General features: G+C 35.7%; 1 protein-coding gene across 7 annotated transcripts in view; it reads left to right on the top strand.

Annotated features, from left to right (window-relative positions):
* The window catches only part of ATRNL1 (attractin like 1), a 488,569-nt gene that overhangs the window by 147,057 nt on the left and 313,903 nt on the right, over positions 1–27,609 (top strand). For all 7 annotated transcript variants that reach the window (XR_010473420.1, XR_010473421.1, XM_005508196.3 and 4 more), the window contains exon 21: positions 21,726–21,778. Coding sequence is in view for 5 of the 7 variants with exons in the window: in XM_005508196.3 (XP_005508253.2) it covers positions 21,726–21,778 (53 nt within the window). In the remaining 2 variants the exon portion in view is untranslated. The remainder of the gene's footprint in view (positions 1–21,725; positions 21,779–27,609) is intronic.

Here is a 27,609-nt window from a genome sequence, read left to right as displayed (position 1 = left end):
TGGCAATACCGTGTGTCACTATCAGCCTTTTTGTTGATTTTATTTTTCATACTGTGGTAGGTTCACACTCCGCTCTTTTGTATATCCAGTATACGATATGTAAAGTTCATGAGGTTCTCTGGGATTTCTCAGAGTTGCAGGCTCTCTGTAAATGTGAATCAACACTTTGCAGAATTATTGTTACTTGCAAGCATTACATTTTATTCAGGAAATTGCCCAACTTTGTAAAAATAGAGAAGAACTGGAGTTTGAATGTCGTGTATTGTTCCTAGAAGGCAGTGTTCTCGGGAAAGAAAAGAGAAGGAGCCAGTGGCAAAGTGAGCAGCTGCAAGCACTTAGCTGAGAGCTTTGTACATTGTTATTTTATTGCAGGCCAGTTGTGAATGTGTTAAAACTGGAAAACGCTGCAGTATTGATATTGCAATGTAAAACTAGTTATGTTAGCAAGATGCTTCTTGCCAAGAGATGCATTAAAACTGGCATATTTAATTTTCTTAGGTGTTCTGTTCTGATGAAATATGCCTTTTATCTTTCTGAGTTCAGTACTAATTGTCTGGAAAATGGGAAACAGTTTGAGCGTGAGGGTTTCTCTTTGATAAGGATAAAGTAATTTTGCTCTTGGTTTCTAAGTTAGGCTCTTCCGTGGCGTACTGTATGCACATATATAAGCATGTCTTTTGGTTTGGCAAGCTCAACAGAGCAGAACATAAGAACCACTGGGCTTCAGTTGTCCTCGGAGGTTTTTTATATTCATTATTTCCTCTCCAGCCTACCTCCAAAAATACAAACTGCAGAGTAAATCAGACTTTCTTTACAACTTTCCTGACACTCCTGCCTGTAAAATAGAAATGCAAGCAGTGTGCCTGTCTCTTGTACCCAACTGCTTGATGTTAGTATTTGTGCTGGATATGGATTTAAGTAAGTAATACCTTTTTGGTTTCCTATTTGAAAAAATATTTGGTGCTGGATTTTCTTTCAAAATAAGTGAATCAAAATACAAAATACTTTTGTTTTTAAAAATTTTTCCTCCTGTGCCATGGCCATGCCATTCAGTGATTGGCATTTGAATAATCTGTTTTGCTTAGTGCAGGATGTATCAGTGAAGCAGTGGAACAGGCTGCCCAAGTCTTTCCCCGATGACATGCCAGTGAGACCTGTTTTGAATTCCAGTGCTTAGGACGTGTCTGCTATAAAGCAAACTACTTTTATAGGAAGTGCTAGTGTTGCTATGGTCCTGATTGTCTAAGGATGTGTAGGTAAGGTAATGTTTTTTTGGTATTATTTTTATTATGACAGAGTAGCATAGCTGGCAAGAATAGACAAGTTTGCAAGTTCTGTAGGTCTGAAATAGATCCATAAAGATTCAAAGATAAATATAAGCTGAAGGCAATTATTCTTCCTTTAATTAGATAGGTATTGAGTCTGGCCTGGGATGAATTTAGGAGCGGGAGTGATGCTGATGGCTACTCTCATACAGGAAAAAGAGAAGCAGGGGTAGCCTGTGCCATGTGCAAGAGTTCCTGGGAAAGGAGAGTGAGGTTATGACTGCTATAAACCTGCTTTGTTATTGAGGCTGATTTTTTTTGTTATCCAGTGAAGTTGTGCCTTCTCTCTTCTGTGCTTGTTTTTAGAAAGCATTTGGGAAGTTTTGAAGCTGTTCCTGTACACCTAATGAGGGGGTGAAGGGCCTTGTGGCTCAGGCTGGCTTACATCTTGCCTTGGGCTAACTTTAAAGCAGAATTGCACATATCTGTCTAGCACAATGCTTTGCCTTAGTCTCAGACAGGTTTACAATAGGTTGCTAAGTCCTACAATTTGAGATTTGTTGTTGTTGTTGTTTTTCCCTCCAGTTCAAGCTTTTGAAAATGATACGGGGGCTGTGCTGCATTGCATCCTTTAGGGTCTGCCATGAAGGCACCTCAACTGCTTCTGTGTGCCTGGGACTAGAACTGCAGTTCAGAGCTAGCAAGGCTGAGGCTTATGAAAAGTAACATAAGCCAAAAATCAGTATGAAACAACTCTTCTTATAATGCAACCAGCCCAGTGGGAGAGGTGCATGCAGTAACACCAGTTCTTGGCACTGCTGCTTTGAGAAGGTGTAAAAGGAGACTGAAGTGTTTCTTGTACGGCAGCCAACATAGTGTTGTTCAGATTCCAGAAAAACCTTGTAGAAGGTTGCTGACAGTGGAGACTACCTTCTTTCCAATTCTACCAGCCAGCTTTCTCTCCTAATATGCAAGAACCAACAGCCCCATACACTTTTCTTTCTGTCCAGATAAGATTCTGGGGTCTCCACACATCATAAATATATCTAACCTGAGTATCATGGTTGATAACTCTGTTAACCATTAATATAATTATTCTGTTCTTTTCATGCTGCTGTGGTTGGATTATGAAGTGTCATTGTAAAAAAAAAAAAAAATCTCACAGAGCATAAATTGTTATGTATATGATAAAATCTTTGAATTACTTTAGTAGAATACTTCTTACTACTCCTTATTAATGAACTCCCATGCCTAAATATAGCCAGACACTGTGTGCCTCACCTAACCATTTTACATCTTCACTATTCACTCTATCTGCTGTCAGATTCCAGCTTTTTTCAGATAGTAACAGCTTGTCTGCCTGATGTCCTCTGTGTCTCACACCTTCCTGGTGAATATTCTGATCCAACCATTTTTGTCCAGAGAAGCTGTGTACACACCTAGGCCTGTAAATGGTTTTGATCGGCAAGTCCCAGTCATTAAAAACACATGTAGGTGAGAGTGCATGTAGCTGAGAAGGTCTCCAGCTGTGTTGTCCTTGGGCATCTAACTGTAACCTGTTATCTGTGTGGGCAGTTGTGGTGGTCCTTCTGGATTTGGGAATTCAACTTGAGCACTGGGCATCTAACAATTTGGTGGTGAGATGAGAAGCATTACAGTGCATACGTCTTTTTGTGGATTTGGCCTCTGATCCATTCAGTTTTCATGCTCTTGTTCCAATGTGTCTCGCTTAAGGAGACAGTGCAGATGGATTCTTCTCTCTGGGTAGTTGTTCTTCTTTGAAGACTGTTAAATCTTTTGTTTCAGACTTTTTGCCATAAAATTAACTCCTGAAGACCTCTTTTTTTTTTTAACAGTTAAAAAGAGAGCTTATTTTTTTCTAAATCTCAAAGACGATGCTTAATCCTCCATCTCTTCCTAACCCAAACCCCCACTTCAATTTTTAAGAGTTAGAATATTTGTTGCAGGCAGGGGAGAAAAAATAACACAGATTTCCAGTGGAGCATGAAGTTGTTTGGGACTTCCCACTGCTTTGGTTAAAGAGGTTCTCATTATAGAAGGAAAAGAAAGTAATTGCTGGCTTTTCTGGCTACTCATCCTGCTGTCATCAGAAAAAAAACCTTCAGCTGAGTTGTGACTAACAAAATGAGGTATTTAAAGGAGCTCTTTTTAGAAATTCTAGTATATACTGCCATATCATAACTGATTAAATTCATTGTGTGCTATCTTGTAGTAACAACCCTCTGCATCAGTATTTTTATTGCTGACTACTGGTACTGGAGCCAGCTTTGGACAATTAACTATGGAGCAGAAGGGAGGAAAGTGATATTTCTTTTGTGGAAGGGGAATATTTACAGAGAATTTTTTTCGAAGAGTGAACACTCCTACAAAACTTTATGGAGGAAAAAACATTTTCAAGGTCAGCATCTTCCTGAAAACAAATGTTGCTTGTAGAGTTTTTCATGGGCCTTTTATCTAGAATAAAGAATTTTAGAAACATTATTCTTTTTCCCTGCATGAAACACAAACACTAGTTAGCTTTAGTATATATAGAAGCATTTGAGAAATCGATTCTATCAGAGTGATTTTAACTTTTTAGTCTTTCTAAGGAAGATCTTGACTAGTTATGTGAGATACAGATCAGCCTTAAGAACAGCTTATCAGAGTTTTATGTTTCATGATTGGTCTTTTGTGCTGGAAAAGAGCTGAGGAGGAGAGCCCAGGATTTTGCTGTCATGCCCACTTCTTGCTATTGCTCATAGTCCATATCAGCATCTTAGACAAAGGCAGTTTGTCAGTTGTAGGGAGAGGGAAGAAGGGAAATAAGGCAGAAGAAGGGCTGACAGCAGAGTTGTTGTCTCCTAAATCAAAACTGTATTTAAAAAAATACAGTTCTGGTTGTGTAAAGCCACCAGTTTTGACGTGTTTCATAAACAGGTTCTTTTTATTAGTTTTCAATTTAGGATAAGATGAATCAATGAATACTTCCAAAACTGTGCCTGAAAAAAAAGGCTTAGAATGATATTGGATCATGACAGTGATGACAGCATCAGCAAGAATCTAAACAGGAGATAAGGCAGAATGTCTGTGAAATTTTAGGAGCCATACACCCAAATGTTCACGTGGCAAAGAACCTGGGTGGGGGGTGAAAACTTTGTGAATATTTCCGAGAAACCTTCCCCTCCCCTGGCTCCCCAGGAACCCCACTTCTTCACTGCGAGAGGAGATGATGTGTTGGCCAAGCAGCTCCATCCCGAGGTGTCCTGCTGGTGTTGGTCACGTTGGCTTCTACCCCCCGCCAGCGCTTTGGATTAACCAGCTGTTTCTTGCCCCAGCGCGATGCAACTGCTCATTGCCTACAAATGGGCACCGATGTGAAATGTTAAGTAGCAGATGCTGATAGACTGTTTTGATTACTACATCTGGAGATGCATTTATTGTTTATGATCTTTGTATAGCTTAACTTTTCTCCTGTGGTTTCCACCAAGGATAAAATAGATACTTAATGTTTTCTGGTAGAAGTGCTTAAAAACGTTATAGTAAAGAACTATTCATGAAATTCTTTCCCCTGAATCATTTATGGTGGCACTGTACTGGGGAGCTAGCGAGACTTCTTGAAGTATTGTATTAGGGGGAAGGGAGAATCGATCCATTTTCGTTAAATGATTAGCAACAGAAATGGGTTTTGGAAGACTGTCTGAAAAGAGTAGAGCAATATTGTAAAAAGCATTAGGATTTAAATACATATATTGATTAAATATGCAAAAATAATATTTCATTATGTACTGTGAGATTTAAATACTCTGTAACAGGATATTTTGCATATTTAGAGCAGGAAGAATATGTTGATGATAAACAGTAGACCTATGCAATTATTTTGTCTTATGAAATGAGAAGGGATTTGCATGTAAGTTTTTCTTTCATGGGAAAGCAGTTTTATAGGTAAACCTGTCCTGAACATCCATGTACAAACTTAATCCATCCAGTGTACAAACTTAATTTTAATAGTAATCCAAACATTTGATTCTTTTTTAATGAAATGAATTGTGAATTTAACAAAATAGATTCTGTGAATCTTAATTTCATCTTAATAGATCTATGGTGCTTTTGGCTTTTCTCAGCTCTTTAAAATTGTTTCCATGTTCTCAAATCTTAACCCTCAAATAAAATATTATCCACTGTGCAGTATAGATCTGGGCTTATAATACAAGTCTTATAGGCTATTAATTTGGTAATTAGTAATTGTCACAAGAGTTGTTAGAGTTGAAATAAACATCTGCTTTAATCAATTTGTCATTAAGCTAGTACAAGTATATAGGTAGCAGTGGGAAAAGAAAATACCAGTGTGATAGCTCATAGCTCTCTATAAGCTATCGACACATACCTAAGGTTGAAATTAAAGTAGTACCTGTTTATTTTACTTGATAGGGAGCGCTCAGTACTCAACTTACACAAAATACCATGTTCTATTTTCTTTTCAAAATCTTACAAGTAAAAGAAATTAAATTATAATACAGTATGATAAAAACTCCATTGATAGAAATGAGTATGTCTATCGGCTTTGCCTTGTGGTGTTTATTCATTTAATTCACTAAGAAAGGGGAAGAAAAGAACAGTTTTTACACAGCAATAAAGAAATGCTGGGGCAGAGGGGTACTGGTGACAGTATTTTTTAGCAATCTCCTGGTGATGGAAAGATTGCTTTTCTTTATGGGCTCTATTAGAGGTAATATGCATCTTCCTGCTGCTGTTTTCATTTTCTGTTTTCTTTGTGTACCTTTACAGATGTATTTTTTTTAACTTTGTTGCCAGTTACTAGTTATTAATTCCTTCAGTAGTTGCTGAAAGTGTTAAAAGAAGTTTGCACACAAAGGGTTAAAATTATGTATAGATAGCACTAAGAAATATATTTTAGTATTAAGACACGGGAGTGAGAAATGCACTACTTATTCCTTTTTTTCCATGAAGCTGCTCATTATTGTGTGGACTAAGCCCATCAGTCACACAGTTCTAAATCGTGCTTTAAGAACCCTCCATTTGGGGAATCTTCCAGTTACAACAAACTTGTGTTCTTCTGCAGCTGTACGTGCAGACACCTTCAAGTCGGGCAGGTTTTGTTATACTTTTCTGTTGTTTTCATCCTTCCCCATGTCCCCAGTACAGGCAGTGGTAGAAAAACTTTCTGTAGCACGAGCTTCTGTTTTAATGATGGGCTAACTACAATTAGAGATTCTTTTTATTCTGTTATGCAGGTAAGGGTACTACATGCAACATTTTAAAGAGCCACTTAGAAAATGTTGGCTGTTTGTATAATAGTTTAACAAGTAACATTAAGAAAAATAGGGGGCTATAAAAACTATTTTGCTTCAGAAATGGAATAAAGTCCTAGTCTGTTGATCACTTATTATTCTTCCTTGCTGCAGATTTGTCTATATAAGAGGAATGTGTTTCACTCCTGTTTACAAATCTAGAGATAGAATACTTGATATAATGTATTCTGCAGGCTGATCATATGTAAGCACACATGCTTAGATAAACAACCTTTTTTCTTTGCCTTTTCATTCTTAGCCTGGATTATAATGTGAATGACATAAAGAAAATATGAAAAAGCATTAAGTTAAACAGTATTGCTGAAAAGTGTCTTTAAATTTTGCCTTTTATAATATAAACTAACAAAATTTGACATGAAAAGCATGACTCTGTCATATGCAAGGTATTTTCAGGGAATGATAAGAGAGAACATCAACAAATAGTGTAGGACCAACCCTATCTGTAGTCCCCAGCTGAAAGATAATAATGTCTTAATATTAGAAATGCTCCCTTATTCTCCTCTTCTTTTGTACTGAAGAATCACCTTTAGAAAGTATAAAAAAGAAATTGAGCTGTATAACATTTGCATGCTTTCTTTTGTGGATGTATTGAACAGTAAGCAATGTTCTTTATCTAGCTTACTAGATAATGGGGCTGGGGAGCTTGATTACAAAGGCATAAGGCAATCTGAGAGCCCTGATGATATCCAAAACTTCAGCACTGAAGCCTGAGTGGTTTATTAGATTATCACTACAGAAAGATTGATTTACAGCTTTAGTTTTCGATGTCCATCTATTATTTTTATATTAGAAGAAAAGGAATTTTTCAGCAATTTAGAAAAAGAACAAAGTACTAGAAGTCTAAGTAAATACTTGGCTAGAAAAGCTGTTTTAAATACTGACGGGAGTCTGATTTCGAATCAAAACAAACTTACAATCAGTTCTGAAAATTTTCCACGATGCTTTTCTTTCACTCACTGTTACACAAAGCAATGATGAATTTAGGAATACTGAATTTCAGCAGGAGGCCAAAGGAAGAACAGTGAAATTGCCAAACTAACATAAGAAATGTGTCCAGACTGTCACGCTGTCCTGGAAGCAAAGTTGTTGGGCTGCTTACAGTGAAGTGACAGGAATTAAAGGGTAAAGGAACAGTCAGATATGCTAAAGGAGATTTAATAAATCAGATTTCAGAAAGAAGGTTTAACTTGTTTTTTAAAAAAATTTGGTCTGGAAATGAAGATCTGGAACAAGATCTGGAAGGAGATGGGGCTAGCAATTACTTTTTAACAGATGCTTCAAAATGACTTTCTAATCCTGTTTTTGATTAGGTCATTTTATCCTTTCTTATGTATAGTCTTGACATAATCACAGATTTGGGCCCTGGTTCAGATAAATATTTAAGTACACAATAATACCTTGTTACTTAAGTTTAAGAGTTTGTATTTTCCCCTCTTTGGTACAAATTGGGGAATGTATGGTTTACTTTTGACTTTTTCCTGCTCTTGGGAGGATAATTGTAGATTATCATGTATAGAATAGCAACAAGAGTTTCACAGAACTAGTCACAAAGTTGTCCCCATCCACTCTTAATACTTTGTCTTAATTAGTTTTCCTTTTCGTTATTATTATTTGTTGTTTTCTAGACTTGGTAAAGGTAAGGCTTTTTGAGGTAAGGTAATGAAATAATACATAAATCAGTGCTTCATGTTGAACAGAAAGCTTGTCTCCTCTGAATTTATGAATAAAAGAAGAAATAACAACACACTGAAACAAATGAACAACTTTACTGCTGTTCAATGCTGTCCATATAAAAGTAAAATACTTTTAAGGTTCTAAGTGGGAATTATTTGAATACATTCTTTGGGGAAGATGCGCATTATTATTCTTATTATTTTTTAAAAAGAAATTGCATTTATTGCTGAATTGTACTTAAGGATTTTTTATTACCTTTTTCTGTTGTATTTAAACCACCCTGACATGTATAAAATCAAATGCATTTTCCAGCCTTGCTTTTAGGGCTGAAAAAGGATAAAACTTCATTATGCTTTTTTCTTAATGCTCTTGTCTTTTTGTCATTGACTTTAACAAAACCTTTTCGGTACCATTAGTTTGTTGAATTTGTTCTGCCTTTTTTTTTTGAAAATAGTTGCTTTTTTGAAAAGTGGTTAACTGCATAACTGCATGATGTAATAAATGGTTGGACGTTTACCCTTCAGAAGCTTTGATTAGAGCTTTCTCTGTGCTCAGTTTTGCAGAATTGTATCTGCCCATTTTTCATCATCTGCTCAATGTTCTTAACTATTCCTGTGCACTAAAAGCTATTATAACATTGCAGGTTGTTTTGAGACTTAATTCTTACGCCACAGGATGTTTATTCTTTTAATTGAAATATTTGAACGCATGCTTACTCAATACCTGTCCTCAGATTTTACATTTGACGCTTAATTTCTGCAACCTAGAAATCTCTTGTCTTTATGTTTCTATCATATGAAATTTTCTGCAACATGGATGTCATTTAAGTACTGAATGTTCAGCAAACAGTAGTTCTTTCATTGGGGAAAAAAGAATGAAAGAAATGGTGGCTAGTGTTGCTTTGTTATAAATGTTATAGAAGTTCAAACTAAATTAATCCAGTTAATATTAGTGTGAACCCAAATATTAGTGTGATACATCTTCTTCCTCCATAGTGGATATATCGAGCTATACACCAGATGTATCTAGCTTTATGTGTTTCTAAATAATATATTGTATCTACTTTCCTGCCTGCTTATAATAATATAGTAAACTGTCATACCTTCTATTAACGAACTCTAATTAAAGCCACCAGGTACCATGTTTTGTGAGTATTTTCTTCTGCAAATTTTAGTCATAAGTAGGCGTCATGAATATTTCTCTTGAGTTCTTAGATATTTCTTATGAGTAGTTTATGCGAATTTGACATTTTGTCTTCTGCTTAGTACTCATTCTTCTTGATAGTAAACAAATAAATGACTCCAAGATTGCTCATAAAATATTCTGCCATTTCAAAAATGATGTGGTGCTTAAGATGCTTCTCCAAAGCCACTTTTGAAGTAGAACTCTGAAATCACAGAGTTGTTTCAGTTATATTTTCTTTAAAAATAAAAATCCAAAAGGTCACAAAAAGTTGAAAGAAAGAAGATGGAAAGCTTTAAATTGTTGTACAGAAAGTGCCATTTTTTAAGCCTATCTTTTAATGGTTGCTGGAGAATTTTAAAATTAAGCCTTTAGTTTTGATCCAAGAGTGAAATGTTTGCTATAATGCATTAGGTTGCTCTGCAAACATAAAATAGTCATAGACTGAATTCTTGGATTTTTTCCCCTCTCATCTTCCCAAAAGGGCATTCAGCTCAGAGTGCATCTCTGCACTGTGCTCTCAGTTGATTTCTCTCTTATTTATGGACAATGTGACAACTACTTTGTTTTTCTGACATGATGGACAATTACAGTCACCAGAATTGTGTTTCAAGTGACATTAAAATATTGTACATTTCTAAGTTGAGGATCATGTTACAAATTATAGCATTAATTTTGCATAAATTAGAAAAATGATGTGAAAACAAGTGAGAAAAAAGACCTTAGGAACGTGAGAACAATTGAAGAGATGACTGTATTTTAAATAATTTTAAAATCACTGTAGTAATACAGAATATATATTCTACTGATAAGTATTGTAACTGAATTTTTCCTCTCACGTACCAATTTTAAGATTATCTTTCACTTAAAAAAAAAAAATCACAATATTAAAACCGTTGGCTAAATACTTGTACTGAGGGAGTTTATTATTCTTTGACTTAAGCAAAATGACTTGGGACAGATTTTCATGCTGGCACGCAGAACAAATTTAATTCAAACTGAGATGAAAGGCGGTTAATGTAATTGTAGCCTATTATCCTATGCAGGCTCGAGTTAAGAAGCAAACCAACAGACAGTCAGAAAATGATGGATAGAAAATAGAAATGCTCAAGGCTGGTGAAATAGAGACTTGTGAAGGGATTATGCCATAACTGTTCCCACACAGTTTCTGCATCACTAATATCCCACCTCTACGGTATGTTTGGATTAGTAAACAGGATCGTTGTATGCCTCTTGGGTTCTCTTTATTTCTTTTTTGACGTCAGGATATCCTCGTTAAGTAAATTTCAGTACTCTGTAATCCTGATTTTATTTTGCTCTTAATCTACCATGTTCATCAGTCCTTGGGTTGTGGTAAAGCCTTCTGTTGCAGCACCTTTTCTTCTTTTTTAGTTTGCTATCACACTGGGGGAAGTGGTCGGTCAAATAGTTTGTCTTTGATCCTAAGCACGTCTGTGGGGCTCATTGCTAGTAGGAAGCTATTATTTTTACTACAGTAGTCAGTTAGAAAATAGTAAATAATAATCAGCTCGCAGGTTTTCAACTGCAAGAATGGCTATTTTGTTTAGCTGTAAGGATGCTGTTGGAGACTGTGTCAAATATTTGGACAGGTGTGTTGCCCAGGGAGCTAAGAAAGCACCTTCTTTCCTGTAAAATAACTGATTATACCTAGTCCAACACATACATCTCCCATAATTCTAGCAGTAACTAGTTTAAGCATCTAGTGTGATATTTACAAGACCACATATGAATCAGAAGTCCAACTAAAGTTGCTGTCTTATAGCCTCTTTGTAGAGGGATTGAATCTTTGAGGTGCACAACTGGGATGATAAAATAACATTTTGAGGAGTGTCGGCTTTGGCTTTCCCAGACAGTTCCAGCTGGGATGCAAGAATTTTCTCATCCATTGTAAGTTATATCACCGGAGCTTTTATAGTAGCTAAATCTTTTTTTTTTTTTTTTTTTTTTTTTTTCCCCCCCTCCTTATTTTGTCATTGTTTAGGGTGAGATTTTGTGCCTGTTATTCTGAAAAATGCTTCATTCTGTTATTTGCCCTTTGGGAGGTGGTTGGGATTACTCGCAGAGTGAAGTCTCTATTCTGCACTATGCTCACACAGGAGCAAATGTTGCTTTCCATGGTTGTCTCTGCAACCTGCCTGCCAAACCCGATGTACACAGGGTTTGAACGGATTGGGACTGACAGACCAGGACTCGTGTTACGAAATACTTCAGAGTCTCCTGCCATGAGGCTGTTGTGTCATTTCAGTTAACTTTTCTTTCCTTTTTTACAGCCTTTGTTTTAAAGTTTTCTTCTTGAAGAGGGGAGTCAGCCAAGACTGAAAGTGTTGGCAGATAAAGTAGTGTTGTTGCAACATAAACAGTAACATATATTCCCACTTATTTGGCACTTCATACAGAAGTATCAGTGTTATCTCTGCTCCAGGAAATTCATGAGATTATGTGTGACTAATGGAGACTGGAGCTCTTCACAGGAGAGGAACCAGAATAAAGCAAATGTGTGTATTTATCTTCACACTTTCTTCAATCACCTATACTTTTTTATATGTTCTGTTTTTCATAGATATTTCTGTATCTCTTGGATTGGTATCTTTTTTAATAAAGTAAAATCAAAGCTGGTGCAGGCTAGATGGGGTCGATATCCTAGATATTAAAAATGACTTAAAAAAGAGGCCAGATGTGGTTATGATGGAACAATGGTAGGCAATAAGGCATGAATATGATGGATATTGCCATGCAGGGAGGGTAGAGAAAGCTCAGGAAAAGAATTTGTCAGGACATATGGGATAGATTTATAGATGCTGGAATGGTCTGAAGGACAAAACTGTAGTTATAAAGACCAGAAGGACAAGAAGGAAGCCAGGAGTCTGCAAGCTGCCATGCCTCCATATGTGGTTTAAAATTGTCACTCTCCCATGGGTCACTTGTGGTGTGTTTTTGGAGGTGAGCTCACCACTCGTTGTTCAAGGAGAAGGTATGATTCTCTGACATTACTGTAAACACTGTATGAAATAAGTATGTTAAGTCAATATTCTGAATATGCTTTCTGAATATCTAGATAGAAACTCCTTAGTCATCTAGGATTATTGAAAGTAATTTGAAAATATCATGCGGTAGCTAGAGTTTCGGCCTCCTAAAAGTAAGAATGATAGCTTGCCAGTTGCATTATATATTTTACTTAAACCTCTAATATTTATGCTTTATGTTCACATTATAACATGTCATTAACACTGCAGAAGTTGTTATTGGAGGTAGATGAATAATCTAGATAACATCACTATTTTGTAAAATTCCCTGGTACTGTAGCACTGACAGGCTAGAGAAAATTGTTACATCCTGATTTATTCATACCTTTGCCTTCATTTTGCATTTAATATTCTTGAACATTTAATATATGAGTAGCATTTGGACATGGCTAAGCTGCAATCTCCACTCCCAAAGAAGTGATGCGCTTTGCTTCTTAATGGCCATTTTTATCTTGGCTTAGTCAGAATTTATCATATTTTTGGAAGTATTAATTGCCATATTGTAATAAATTTTAGACTTAAATGACAAGAAAATCAGCAAAGTTACCTTACATAATTTGAAGTAGAAAGAGAAAAAATAACTTGCCTGTCTTCATTTATCTTCTGGAAATTATGGTGTGTATATTGCATCTTGAAATATATGCTTCTTAAATTGCCTTTTCCTTAAATTGCCTCAAAATTTAGTAGTCTTATATAAATAGTGGTTTTATTAAAAGCAAACAAAAAATGCCACCCCAAAGCAACAAATCAAAACCAAACCACAAAACCCAACCCAAAATCTTGAAAACAAAGTAAAATGATTTCAAGGAAGATCAGATGAAAACAGATGATAACACTATGGTACTCCATAATGCTATAGCACTGAACTTTCTGCATGAAGATTGTAACTGAGTATTTCTTTGCAATCATTTCCCTACAAGTTAATTTTCACCATAATAAAATAATCGTATTAACACACTTATTTTTTTTTATTTTTTTTAAAAAAACAAGATCTAAGCTATTTAATACTTAAATACAGTTTCCTCAAATATTGATACAGCATTTTACAATTCAGTGATGGCTAATAAAAATGCAATAAAACACTTGAGATTTATATATATGTATATTTAAAATACAGTCTAATTGCTGTGGACATTTACAATACATTCACTCCAAATGTCAGGGCCTGTCAGAATATTTAATGTTGCTGAAAAGCTACCTCTTCGGCTTTTGAGGACATGTTTCTAAATAACAAAAATATACAAACAGCCCTGGAAAGTCTGAGGGTATCAACAGCAATCAATAGCATGAGAGATGATTGTATGAAAGCTGTTTTTTTTAATGTCCTTCTTGTTTGTTTTCAGGACACCTTTTTCAGTTTGAAATTACTGGCAGAAGAGTTAATACCTGTGAACATGAATTTTGAAATGCAATTAACAGTGTTATTTGAACAGCAAGATTTTGAAAACTGAAGAAATTTAGTTATTTTAACCAAAGAGCTATGCTGCTTGTTTCTATGGTTGTATGAATATTCTTTTCATTAAATCTTAGTGAAAATAAAATCAGTGTTCCACTGAGGAGAACTTTATATTTAAAAGAATTGCAAAAGAAACTTTTTACAAACCGCTTGTGCTTAGGGATGCAGATTTATGAATACTCTGTTGTTAACTTTTCGTTTATATATATATATATATATATATATGTATATTTTATCTTTTAAAATAATGAAACATATGTAAATTTTGTGAACTGTTCACTGATTTTTGCAATGTAAAAATTCAGGAGGAGCTGCATTTCACTTCAAGCAGTAATAAGTATTCATAAACCGTGGATGATTATTTTCCCATTGCTGCTTCAGTTTATTCTAGCTGAAAGAAGTGAAATAGTTGAGAAAACTATGCTAATATTTCTTGGAGATATGGTTCAGTGTAAAACTAGTGTCTTATTTTGAGCTGTGTATATTTCTAACATTTAGTTTCCAAGGGCTGGAGAAATTCTGAAATAGGTCAAAATGAGGGAGAAGAAATATATGTATTTCTTCTTCCCTATTTTGAAAGAATAGTTCTGCTAGGCAGGAATTCTACTTTTCCAAGTTCACCCTTTTACATATGTAAAACTTTGTGTGCATCACTGCCAAAAATATGGTCATTCATAGAAAAAGGAGAGTGCCAGAGCTAGAGGGTAAGGCCACGGACATGAGATTTTCTGGTTCAGAGAAAGCAGCATCAAATCATTGGCACATGAAATCTATTCAGTCTGATTCATGAAGATTTACAAAGATACTTTTTTGTCCAGATAGTTCTAAATGATGGCTATAGGTTACTTCATTCTTGTATAGAAGAAGAGATGAAAGGATAATCTAGAGTTTATTAGAAAATCTTATTTCTTAACTAATTGATCTTAATTATATAAATCTGCGATGTTTGTCACCTCTTTGAAAGTTTTTTTTCTCCAGTAGTACAATAGAATCAGTGATTTGGAACAGCATTATTTCAAAGGGTATATGAAATCCCTATAATATTATTCTTGATCTTGCAGGGAAGAAGGGTTTGAATAGCATGAGAAAAATCTGGAGATGAAAGATGCACTTATGAAGCGAAAATATTTTAGTTTTTCTTTTGGTGAGATTAGCCTAGATTAAAAAAAAAAAAAAAAGAAAAAAGAAAAAAAAGGTATTGCTGGCATAGGCCTTTTTCATTAGATAAAGAGGAGACAAATTAATCTGCAGAGAAAACATTGTCTCAAGACATCCTTATGTGCACTTACGAGAAAAAAAACAAATAAATCATTTCCCCACATTATTAAAAAGTCCTAACTGGAAACATAAATCTGAGGTACCTTTTACCCTTTTAGGTTATCATTGTCTTAAGAGGTAGGCTGATAATTCTTTATATCTAAGATTGCTCATGACTGGAAGGATCTTGGCACTGAGAGAAGTGAAAGTGTCCAAATTTTGCATTAGAACCAAAGATGCTTTGTTGTAGCTCAAAAGAAAATTGAGAGAACTATTCACATAATTCAATATTACTGAAACAGATTGGGACAATGTAGTGCAATGTCAATATGGCCAAGAAGGAGACCCTTAACTGTGAGGGATATATTTGCATTTTTATATTCTTAGTTTGTGTATTTCACTGCAGCAATCTTAGCATTTTTGTGGAAGAATGACGCCGCTTCTGAATCTTTTAAACACGCACGAGACACGCTGGTGTAGGAAAACTTTGCTGGTTGTGCGGTCGGTCATGTTCATTGCTATTGGGCACATCTGTTTGCCTGTGTTGATGGTCAGAAGATGTACCCGTGCTTTGGTACTTATGTGTAAAAGCTATTGAAAACAAACAGGCCCAAGTCAAGACCTGGGGATTTTTGTTCTCTTGCATCTATATACAAGTGTGAAGCGGGATTCTTGGTGTCAGTCACTCGCTATTCTGGACCAGTTGTTAACCCATGAGCAGCTGAGGTTGATGCTTTCATCCGTGACCTACCACTCTTGAGCTGAAAATCTGCAGTTTCTACGCATCGCTTCCAAAATGTTATGAATTGCAGCCAGTTACAATTATTGACTACAGTTAAGCACATACTTTGACTAATTTTCTCATTGCTGGACAGGTACTTTTTGAGTATGAAGTCTTACATGACTTTCCAGAATGGGTACCCAACAAGCAGGGTTAATACCCTTGTGTGAATCTCTGCTGAGCTTGTGTTACTACATTGTTATTACTAAAGGTTTGTCAGCTGTGTTTAAGTATCTGCAAAAGCTGTAGTCACAGCACCATGGATGTATTTTTAATGCTGGGGATGTAGTAATATGTAGTAGCATGTAGTAATGCTTCATAGTCCACTTATGATGTCCCAGAACTAACTATATGACTAGAGAAGCCTTAAGTTTGGCTTTACAAAAGCTGTTTGAACTTTGTTTATGGCGTGTTGCAGGTAACCAAATTATATTAAATAGTATTCCACTATTCAAAAACCCCATAGCATCATATAGCTGTAGTATCAGGCATGCCCTACAAGATCAGGAACTGGAAGAAGTAGATCAGAAGCAGGAATCAGTGATGGAGGACAGAAAGGCCCAGACCACTGGCTACATAGGGGACAGAATGAGATGTAAAGGCTAGAACAGAGTAAAAGATGAGTAAAGGTGGAACAGTAATCCTAGAAGATATTATTACTTATCTAAAGGCTGGGGCAAGCCACTGCTCAGGGCTCGGGAATAGTCTGCTAAGGCCATTAGTCTTTATTTTTCAGCAACCTCTTGTAGATGCGATGTGGAGAACTCAAGTGAAATCCTAGACCTGTCTACGACCAGCTGCAGATCAGAAAGATCACAGCTTTTGCCCAGACTCTGTGAAAGTGGCCTGTGTTAATTTGCACCTATTACGAATATCATATTCTGATGGACAAAATGTGAGATAAGGATCATAAATCTCTACTCAGTATAGTTGGCAACCTTGAGCCTGGGCCAGAACAAGATACAGTTGCCTCAGCAGGGAATAATTTGAATAAAATATTGTGTTTTAGAGTGGTCTTACATACATTTTTGTCTTCTTGAGAGTTTGGCACTAGAAACAAAATCAGCTAGAGGAAACACCGGATCTACTTAGGTTACTCTTTCTCTGTTCCTCTTTTTTTGCTTCACTTTTAATTGAAAGGAAAGGTTTACCAATTAGTGGTGGCAGCAGAACAGCAGAAAATCCTACCTTCATGATCAAAGCTTGCATGAACTGTTACTAGAAGGTCTCCTGCTGATCAAATCACTAGTCTAGAAAGCTGTAGATCTAGGTTGATGGTATATTCTTACAGTTCAGGTGAGGAGCTTGAAGGTATATCCTTCCTTAAGGGAGATACCAGTAAGCACAATACAATGAGACACATGTTCCCCTACTGCCAGTTCCTTAGCTTTCTTTAGGTTGGAAGATGTAGATATTGTGCACAAGATCATACAAGTTGCTAAGCTTCAATGCAGGGTTATTTGTAGGCTCTGTCTTACAAAAAAAGGCCTCCATTCATTAAATAAAACCCCGTGAATATTAATTTAAACATATACTCTTGGATACATTTATGGTATTTAAAGAGAAAGCCAGAAGTTATCAATCACTTGGTCATAAACATGATAATTTTTTTTTAATGCATTTGTCTGTACTATTTATTTTGAACTACCAGGAAATATGGGGAGGGGAAAAAAAAAAAAGTAAAAGAAAGTGGTTCAGTTTTGAAAGAATAATTGAGAGGTTGGGGAATAACTCCTAATAGCAGGCCATCAATAGGTCAGTGAGCTTGATGAATTGAATACTTTTGTATTGGAACAAGCTGTAGAAGTTGCACATAACCTGGTAAGAGCCTTTCTCCATTTGTCCTTGTAAATGGGAGCTGTGTCTTTGGAGACATGCCAGAGTGGAACTGCTCATTCATTATTACCACTTAAAGCAAATGATCATAGCCCTATGGCACATAAAATAATGAGTGTAGCTCCTATTTCACAGATATGAGGCATATATTATGCTTCACATATGGTCAAATGTGTGCTGGCTTTTGGAAAAGGTACAAAAATTACTACAATGAGTAAAACTCATAAGGAAATAATTCAGCGAATAGAAAATTTTGTAATTGGAAGTATAATTAGTGACTAATCCAGAGCAATACATATACTTAATGAAATAGGATAGGATTAAAAGGTAAAACTAAATTTATTCAGAAGCTAGCCTACATGCTCATGTGAATAATCTTAGATGTATTCCTAATCCTATTAGTTTCATCTTTTCACTCCACTAAGTGTTTAAATAGCATCTTTCATTTGATTTAAAGTAGACTGCCCTAACTGGTAAGAACTCCACCTCATCCTGTTCCTAATATACATTATGAACATGTTCTGCACCAGGGAATGGAGGAAGCATAAAAGTGGTGGTCCAGGGTTCTTTCTGTATCTTGATAAGGGCTGGCAACAAATGGCATAGTAAACTAGCTGTTCTAATAAGATGGAATAAGAAGAGGAATACAAACAGCAGGTAAATCTTATGCCCCTTTGGTTACTGGTAACCTGATGTCCATGCAGCACAGGGTGGACCCAGCGTGGATTTTCTCCTGGTGTGCTCTGTGCATCCCATCTGTGGAGAGGTTCCTCGTCCCTCCTGTATTGTGCTGCCTTTTATCTTGTGCAAAAGCAAAATTATATATTCACCCCGAAAAACTGTAAGGTTGTCTATGACAAGAGCCGGCATGGGGCCTCCCAGCACCTTCCTAGCAGTGACTGCTCCTGCTCTGGATGGGCTTCTCCAGCCTGATGAACAAGGACCAGCACATCAGACATGTGTTGCCCAAGATCACTTGCTCCTTGAGTTCAATGTCTTTTTGTGGGGCTCCCAATACAGAAAGTATAATATATATGATAATATATCAAAACACTTTGCTGTGGTGTAATTCACTGTTCTTTTTCTATTATGTTATGCATATTTTATCATTTCATCATGCGTTATGCTGAAACAACTGAAATGGATGGCTGTAAAATTGCATTGCCTCTTTCTTTTAAAGATTCTTGAAGGTCACTTCTGTAATTGGCAGGAAATTAGTAATTATTTGGATTTGAATGAATACTTAAGAATACTTGCATATTGCAAAATATTCCCTACCTACTAATTTTTGTATTAAGTATTCTTTTGTGTGTTCTTTTAAGTGGTGAAACCTGTGGTGCATTTGACAGATTTTATACATATTTTTATTTTATGTATTCTTGTGTTATTTCTGTAATATAAATAACAATGTAAATACCAGAATGGTAGATGTGATGCTGAAAATCCCTGGGTTCGGGTAATTATTGATCCATGGGAGATGGTTTCATCTGGTTAGAAGGGTGGCTGAATGGTGTAAGGAAGCTGTATGGAAACAGCTTTCCTTTGCATAAAGATTTTCAGGATTTTTTTTCTTTTATTTTAAAGTTCTGTTTTGTGTTGGGGCCAACTAAGCTTCTTTTAGACCCTGGGTCAGATCACCACAGGTGAGTGCTGTGGCTGAGAAGAGTTTACGGCAGAATTTTACTCTCCTGATGGAATGTTGTAGAGCTTATTCTTGCTTGTGGTTGGATGTTCCTCTTCCATGTCATACATAAATTAGTGCTATTATCAGTCAGCAGCAGTGTAGGTTTCTTGCCTTCTTCCTCATACTCTGAATACACAGTTATTTGTATAAAATGTTTTTGTCTTGTAGTATAAAAGCTTGGCATATTATGAGTACTGCCTGCATTTAATATTCTACTTTGCCTTTGAAACAATTCAGAAAGTAGAAAAAATTTCTCTTAGAATAATCTCTGTCATGTTATTATAATTTGTGAGAAGATAGACTGTCTCATTTGTTTGACAGTCCTACAAGGAAATAAAAGGAAATTCTTTTAAACTCTTCATTCAAAAATGATCCTTTTCCCTTAACTCTTTCTTCAAAATTGTCAACCTAAAGATACTTTCAGACACGAGTCTATTTTGTACGAGGGTAATCTGTTTAAGTAGTGAGCTGTTCTTTCAATAATTTAGTTATTTTGTGATGTTTAGAAAAAAGGATGTCAAATAGACCAAAATTATTATTTGAGATTATTTTCTTCTTTCCAAGTGCATGCAAGAGATATTTCAGCATCAATCCCTCTTCTAAATTCTGTGGAAAGGATGGTAGGGCAAGAGTGTCCGTGTGGTCAGGACCACGAGTTGTGTGCTGCACTTAGACTTTTTTGGTTTTTTGGTTTCTTAAGTTTAAACAAAAGCTTTCTATATGAAAAAAACAGTTGAATTTCTGTTTAGCTGACCCTTTAAAGAGCAGGAGTGGGAAAGGAGACTATCATTGGAAACTATAGAAGAGACCAACAGAAATACAAACGTTCTGTAGTCTGCAACTTATTAAATGATATGACATGCAAGTTAAAAGGTTTTTTTAAATGATACTTACAAATAAAATAACACCAAAAAATCCCCTTGCAATTTAAGTTTCTAAGAAAGAAGTAATGGAAAGGTGGTCCAAGCTATTGAATGATCCAGGTGTCCACTGGGAAAAATATTTATATGGAATTTGATAGGCAGTGCTAAACTTTCCCTTTGTTTTATGAATTATTCTCTATATTTAATAGGAAATTATAATCTTGCCAAAGACTTCTGTGGAATAGCCAAGAAAACTGAAAGCATAATAATAATAATTTTCTATTAAGGTCCTTGGCTTTCTTAGGGGAATGTTATATAACTCAATTTGATCACTGCGAAGTTCTGTAGAATATTTAATGTGTATGAAAATAACTATATATCTTATCAATAACTAAGATATTTCTCTGGCTCTTATCATGCACACGTCAGCAGCAACAATACATTGTATTTAGACTAAATTTCACCTGGTGCCTTAGGCGTTCAACAAAGAGAAGCAGTTGCCTCTGAAGTTGAGTAGCTGAGACACTGCTGTGTGTACAGGGCTACGTATATGCCTGAAATTTGTGTCCCCAGAGCCAGTTCCCATGGTCTAGCTGAAGCCACACAGCTTAGGATGTGTCTTTCTAGAGGAGACAGGGTGGCTTTGGGTCATCTCGAGGTCCTCTGGTGCTGCGAAAATGTAATTGTTATTTTATGTTTAGGAGTATTTTGGGGGTTTTGGTTTTTCTGTTGTTGTTGAGGTCTTTTTTTCATTTAAACAGTTGGAAGTAGTATGAAGGATGTTTTGCAGCCCACCAGTGGTGTTTGTGTGGCTAAAAAATGAAGACTGTATGTTCGGTTGTTGAAACAATGGCATGAAGATGTGGAAGGTGTCTGAGTGTGCACAGCCTGGTCTTGTACCGTTTTAGAACTGTGCATGTTGGAGGAAGATGTATTTGGGAATGTTTTCTGCAGTAAATGGATGGATGATCATCCGGATGATCAGCTGTTGTCGTGAAGAGCGTCAGATCAAAACCCACCCAGGGAGACAGCTATTGCTGAGGTGACCTGGAGTCAGTAATGGAGACCTACAACCTACCACAAGTCCTAGAGTAGGCAGCGACTTTACACACATGACTGAAATTCCTTATTCAAGAGCTCAAGTCACTCTGGGTTTCATTTATAAGGAAAAGTGCCTCTGATAGTAGCACATCCTAATTAAGAACCATATAAAATACTTCATATTTTCATGTATTTGTGGTACTGTTAATGAAACTCATGCTATTTGGAATAACTATTCTGGCTGCATTTTTCTTAAAACTATACTGTGTTTAATGGCAATGTTTGGTTTTGTCTTTTTTTCTCCTCCTGCAGCTGTGACTCTGAAAATAGGTATCTTGGAAATCCACTTAGGGGAACGTGCTACTGTGAGTACCTATGGTTTTAATGTTCAGTACTTAAAAGCTGTTTACATATTATGTGATAATTTAATTTCCTTGGAAAACCAAAATATTTTTCTTAAGATCTCCTGAAGCCAGGCATATTGGTATTTTGACTGAAAAATAAAAAGCCCTACTGGGATTCTCTGTTTGTTAATTTGTCCACAAGAATGCAAATTAAAGTCTACTAGAAGTTGATTCCTTATCCCTGCATTAGAGGGACTGGCCAAGCCATTGGGATGTTCTCTATATCTCAACATATGTGGACAAAAGGAATAAGTAATTGTGTTATTGTTTAAAAGACAGAATTTGTGGTGGGGAAATGCAAAGAGACTGAGCAGCAGCCTATGGGGACAGAGTGATTTAGTCAGTCTGCCTCCTGGGGACACCATACACAGCTGCTCTCTCGAGTATCATACAATGATACTGTGTGTTGTCTACATGTTCTTTTTGTTATAGAAAAGGTGCCTCTGGTAAATTTATGTTAAAGCATTACATTTTTGATAGTCATAGTGAAAGACCTGAAGAGATGAGAATGCTTATTACCTGTGTGCAGAAATCCCTTAGTGAGCTCTGCCAATTTTACTGTGCCAATATTGATGTTAAGTAGTAATTTTAATCACCATAGAAGTGCATGTGATGGTGGAGAACTCTTAACTTTTGTACATACCTGCTCAATGTCAGACAATTGGATCCATTTGTCTATTGTTTCCTAACATCATCCCTACCTCAAACTTAAATTTACATAGATGCATATATCTGAATATACTTATAGCATCCATTCTGATCTTTGGCCTTGGTTTTTAGCGTTTCATTTTAGAATGCACACAAAAGCTTTGTTTTAGAGTCTCCTTAAGGCATCGTTTACCTAAGAAACAAATGTTTCTTTTCTTTGCGAACGTTTCTTTTCTACCTTAAATTGTCTGTATCTGCAAGGTATGTTTTGTGGAACAAAATTGACACGTACTACATTACAGATGCTGACATATCCTCGGGCCTAAAATATTTATTCCTCTTTCCAGGTATTAAAGAAATTTGGTGTCAGTGTTGTTTGTTTGTTTTTTTTTTTTTTCCCGCTCCTTAAACTTGAAGATAATGATTAAATATTGTATTTTGAAGAGACTGTTAACATTGTTGACAGTTTACATAAAAGAGACCAATTTGAAAATACTATCTAAAACTATGTTCTAAAGACACTGTTGATCAAATATATTCAATTCCATTTGTTGTCTGTCGCATGAGAAATTTTCGTTATTTCAAAACAAATGTCAGTATTTGGAAGAATGAGTTTTTGTATCTATGCATTTTATACATTTTGTAGACTTAGAACTAGATAATGAATATATAAGAAATGCATACTATGAAAGAAGTGCTCTATAGACTATTTTGGACATGCATATTATTAACAACTGACTTGTTCTTTATAAATAAATATTATTACACTTAAGAGTTGGAAGAGTAATGATGGTGATGAGATTTGTAGACCTCAGGCACCTCCATGAAAAACCTTATTTGGTTGCTATCATGTTGCAGGTTGGGTCTATAAATCATGTTGGAGACAAACTTTACTGTATTCAAGATACCCTTTCACCTTTAACTCACTTCTATTATTTATCTTCTGTCACATTTCAAAATATTTTAAAGATCTTGTTATTCTGGAATGATAAATTTTCTTTTAATACTTTCAATCATTTAAAACAGCACATATAAATGATTTTTTGGAGTTATTTTACCTGGAGGTAATAAGGAGCCAGTGCTAATTTAACATTATGAAATTCTGTATTTCCTACATTTAGTGGCTGATGCATCATAATGGGAAATAATTTTTTAATTTGTGGATAACTGACCTAAGATTTCAATGACAATTGCTTATCAGCACTGTTCATTACCTGCTAAATCATGTATTAAAATATTGATATGTCATAGACATGCTTCTATTTCTCATCTGTGTAAGTATTTTAAAATATAGCCTTAGAATGGACTGTATAAGAATGTTTCACTTTTGTACAGGACAGGCATTTGGATGGTATTTTTCTCTGCTTATTTCGCTACTCTTTAAGAAACTTTCTCCTTTGACACTTATATTGCTGGTTTGATTCTCCTTGAAATGAAGAATATTGTTATTTTTGTAGAGCACAGGAATAGTTGTTCCTCAGGAGGAAGGAAAACACTGAGGAAAAAGAAATTTTATATAATTATGAGCAGCAGAAATTTATGAAAAAGAAAAATTCTGGGTGTATTTGTTTATAACATTTAGAATGAAATTCAGTGAATGGTAACAAAATGGGAACACAAGTTGTAATTTGCTGTGTGGTTGGGATTTTCTTCAGGAAAGCTTTTAGTCACATGTTTGAGTTTAGCCATCTTCACAATGACCAGTTTTAAGTTTCAAATTGAATCTTTCCCTCCCTCCCTCCCCACCCCCCGCCACTGGTGACAAATACTATCCTAAATTGGAATGCTTTTCTAAGCCAAAAACCTTAGAATTCAATCCTGAGCAAGAATTCAATCCTGAGCAAGAATTCAATCCTGAGCATATGGGTAACTTTTGTCTGATATTGGCTGACCTCAATTTCTCCTTAACAGTAGGATGTGGACTGAGAGTACTTGTTGCCTTAGAGGAACTTTCCACAACTTGTGATATTGTGAATGCCCACTGCCCTATAAAAGTTCAGCTGTTTTAATGTCTTTCGGCTCTCTGCCCATCTTATCTGGTCTTTGCCTAGTCCTCTCCTCCCTCTTGCTATTCTCGACATAGGAAGGGGTAACAGACTGTTGATGTAGATCCTGTATTAACATCAATAGATTGTTTAAAATAGTAAGTAAACTCTAAACTTAATAGAGTTAGATGCTGGGATAGCACAGATTGTTTTGGTTTCTTCCTTATTTGTTTCCTTTCATAGTGATGTAGGAGAGTAAGCAGAATATTAATGCTGTACATGGATTGTGTTGTGATTGGAGAAGTAATCTGAGCACAAATAAAAACACAGGAAAATTACAGATAGGTGTAGCATGATCAAAAAGAATGATCATGAGTAAGATGCTGAAAGATTGCAGGAAATTAATCTGAATACAAGTACTATGCCAAAAGGATAAACACAGGTAGTAGCAAAGCCAGCAAATCCTAGAGATAACAGGAGCAGTTTGTTAAAATATAAGATTTCAGTCTAATATGGCACTTCAAAAAATTGCAGCGTTGGACATGAGCAGTTCTTCTACTTTGAATTATCAAAACTTCATAAAAGTAGAGTAGGAAATGCATAGTAGATGGGACATGCAATAGTGTAAAATTATCATGTGACAATTGTTGCCCATTGCTTCTATTTAAATTATTTACATTTAATTCTTCATGATTTCACTGTATGATTGAAAAAGCAAACCAGAGAGAACCAGCTTCTCTGAGAGTAAGAGAATGAGAACAAGCCTCACAGATATAGAAGTCAGAAAAATATCGAATGTATAAGAATGCCTGAGCAGCTGCATGATGGTCTATCTGTTCTTGTACCCTGCTGTTAGTAGTGGCTGAAAATGAATGCTGGGGAAGAGTATAGAAAACAGGCAAACATGCAGTGATATTTATTTCTTTAGATCCAACAATACACAGCTCAGGAACTTTGTAAGAGGAAGGATTTCTTGAACCAAAAGCCTTTGACATGCCGTTGTTTAGGAATATCAGAGGAAGTCTTATCAAAGACTTCTTGTATGAAATAAAAAGAAGAATATGAGTACAAAAGAAAGCTTCATGAATGTAAAAGCCATAGTTTTGTCTATGTAAATATTTTTGTAGGTTGAGTGCAAGTCTGCTTCTGGATTGTATCTCTCTATTTCTGGGAGGGAGGCTCTATATCACTAGGCCTTTCTGTTAGAAGCCAATCTTTCTGTGAATGATCAATCTATATACATGAATTCTGAGTGGAGGCCAGAGATGGTTGTGCAGCTGACTTATGCATGTACACAAACCATAAATATAATGTTTTGCCATGATACATTCGTACGTCTTGTTGTTATTGTTCTTTGGTATCTCAGCCAGTGTGATGCATAATGGTGACACCTAGATAGCAAAGTACGAATCCAAATTGCTGGATTAGTTCTTTGCACGTCAACATTAGAAATACATTGTTGTCAAAATCAGTGCTCCTGGGTGCAGCAAAACCAGATGGTTTTAGACTGATTGGGAGGAATTTCTGGGACAAATGCCACTTCTGTGATACTGACCTGGGTTACGTATAGACACAAAGTTGAAATCATAAATTTGAAAAATAGTTAAACCATTGTTCTAGAGAAAAAATTTTCCATTTATAGTTCCTGATATGTTACTATACAGAGGGTGGATTTCAGGCTTGCTAACAATGACTTGTTTTGAAAGGATGTGATACTCTTCTTCATAAGCCTCTTCTAGATATCCATATTTCCAAGGTCAAAAACTTTCCGAAATGTCTGTTTCATGTACATTACTTTGAGTGTCATAGTTCCAATGCTGCATTTCAAATGAGAAGTACAACTGGTATATTCTAATATTACTACATGCAGAAACGTAAAAGCTTACAACAAATCAGTACTGTGAGTGTAAATTGTATTGTTTGCTCACATAGTATTTAGAATGTCCAGATGTGTTGAGCTCTCAAGAGTTACCTGTTCCACCAAGAGAATTTGTAGCTATAGTAAGACCAGTCTAGGAGCCAACTAAGAAAACGTAGTTGAAAAAATGTACATAGATTTACATACCTTAGTTTCTTATCCACTTTTACACTTTAAAAAATGTTTAGAAGCATTTTTTTTTTTCTTATTTCTGGGTACTACCACCAACAGCGAACAAGTAGCTTGTCCATTTGATTCTGCAAATTGGTTGCTCTTCTAAAAGAGACAGTAGTAGTGGGTTACAGGGTGGCACACTTAAGAGTATGAAACTTTCATACATTCAAGAAGATCTCAGCAAAGCAAGAACGCAGTAATACTGCAGTAAAATTGCAATAAATTAGGAATTTTGATTAATCTGGTGCTTATCTTTGGGTTGGACAGACAGTTTAGTGGGTCTGTGGCAATCTGTGAACTCAGAAAAGCAGAAGCTTGCCTTTTGCATTCAGAAGTGCATTAATGTATCCAGGATAATACTGTAGAGTTTACTGTGCTGCAGAGCAAGCCTGCTTTTAAATTTGTTAGAGATTAGTAGATCGTGACCTTTGAGAAGGATTAGAGAATCAAGGAATGGATAGAGGTTGGGAGGGATGGGTCATTTACAAACAGTTAAAACATGGAGGGGCTGAATGATTCATAGCTTTTTGTAGAAGTAAAAACCAATTTATTGATCATTTATTCCACATCTTCACAAGAATATATGCCGCTGATGGAGATATTTGTTGGATTTACAGCCTTTAAAAAAAAGGAGACACAAATGTCTGTACATAACAGAGACTGAAAGAATGTGCATATTTTAACTCTTTTCCTAGGTTCACTGTGTTTCATTCTTTCTAATCTTTCTCTCACCTCAATGTTTTATGAAATGTCTTTTGTGGATGGCCTCATCAGTAACTCATCAGCCAGTATTTCAAATGTTGTCTAGGATGAAGCATGCAAAAAAGGAAGGTGGTGCACCTGTCTGGAGAAGTCTTAAGGGTCAGGTGTATTACAAAACACCAGCACCGCTGAACATTTCTGGTCAACCTTGTGGGCACAGAGGGAGGAAATGGAAAGCCAGAGAAAGCATTGTTGAGTTCTCAGAGGATTACATTGGAAAAATCCAGTATTATGACTAGTAGGAAAATAATATTCATACTTTTTTTTAAATTGTCTTTGGATAAATTTAATTAGGTTTTTTTTTT

Source organism: Columba livia, chromosome 6 (assembly GCF_036013475.1).
Source record: "Columba livia isolate bColLiv1 breed racing homer chromosome 6, bColLiv1.pat.W.v2, whole genome shotgun sequence".
Lineage (NCBI taxonomy): Eukaryota > Metazoa > Chordata > Aves > Columbiformes > Columbidae > Columba > Columba livia.
This window is presented reverse-complemented; position numbering and strand designations above follow the sequence as displayed.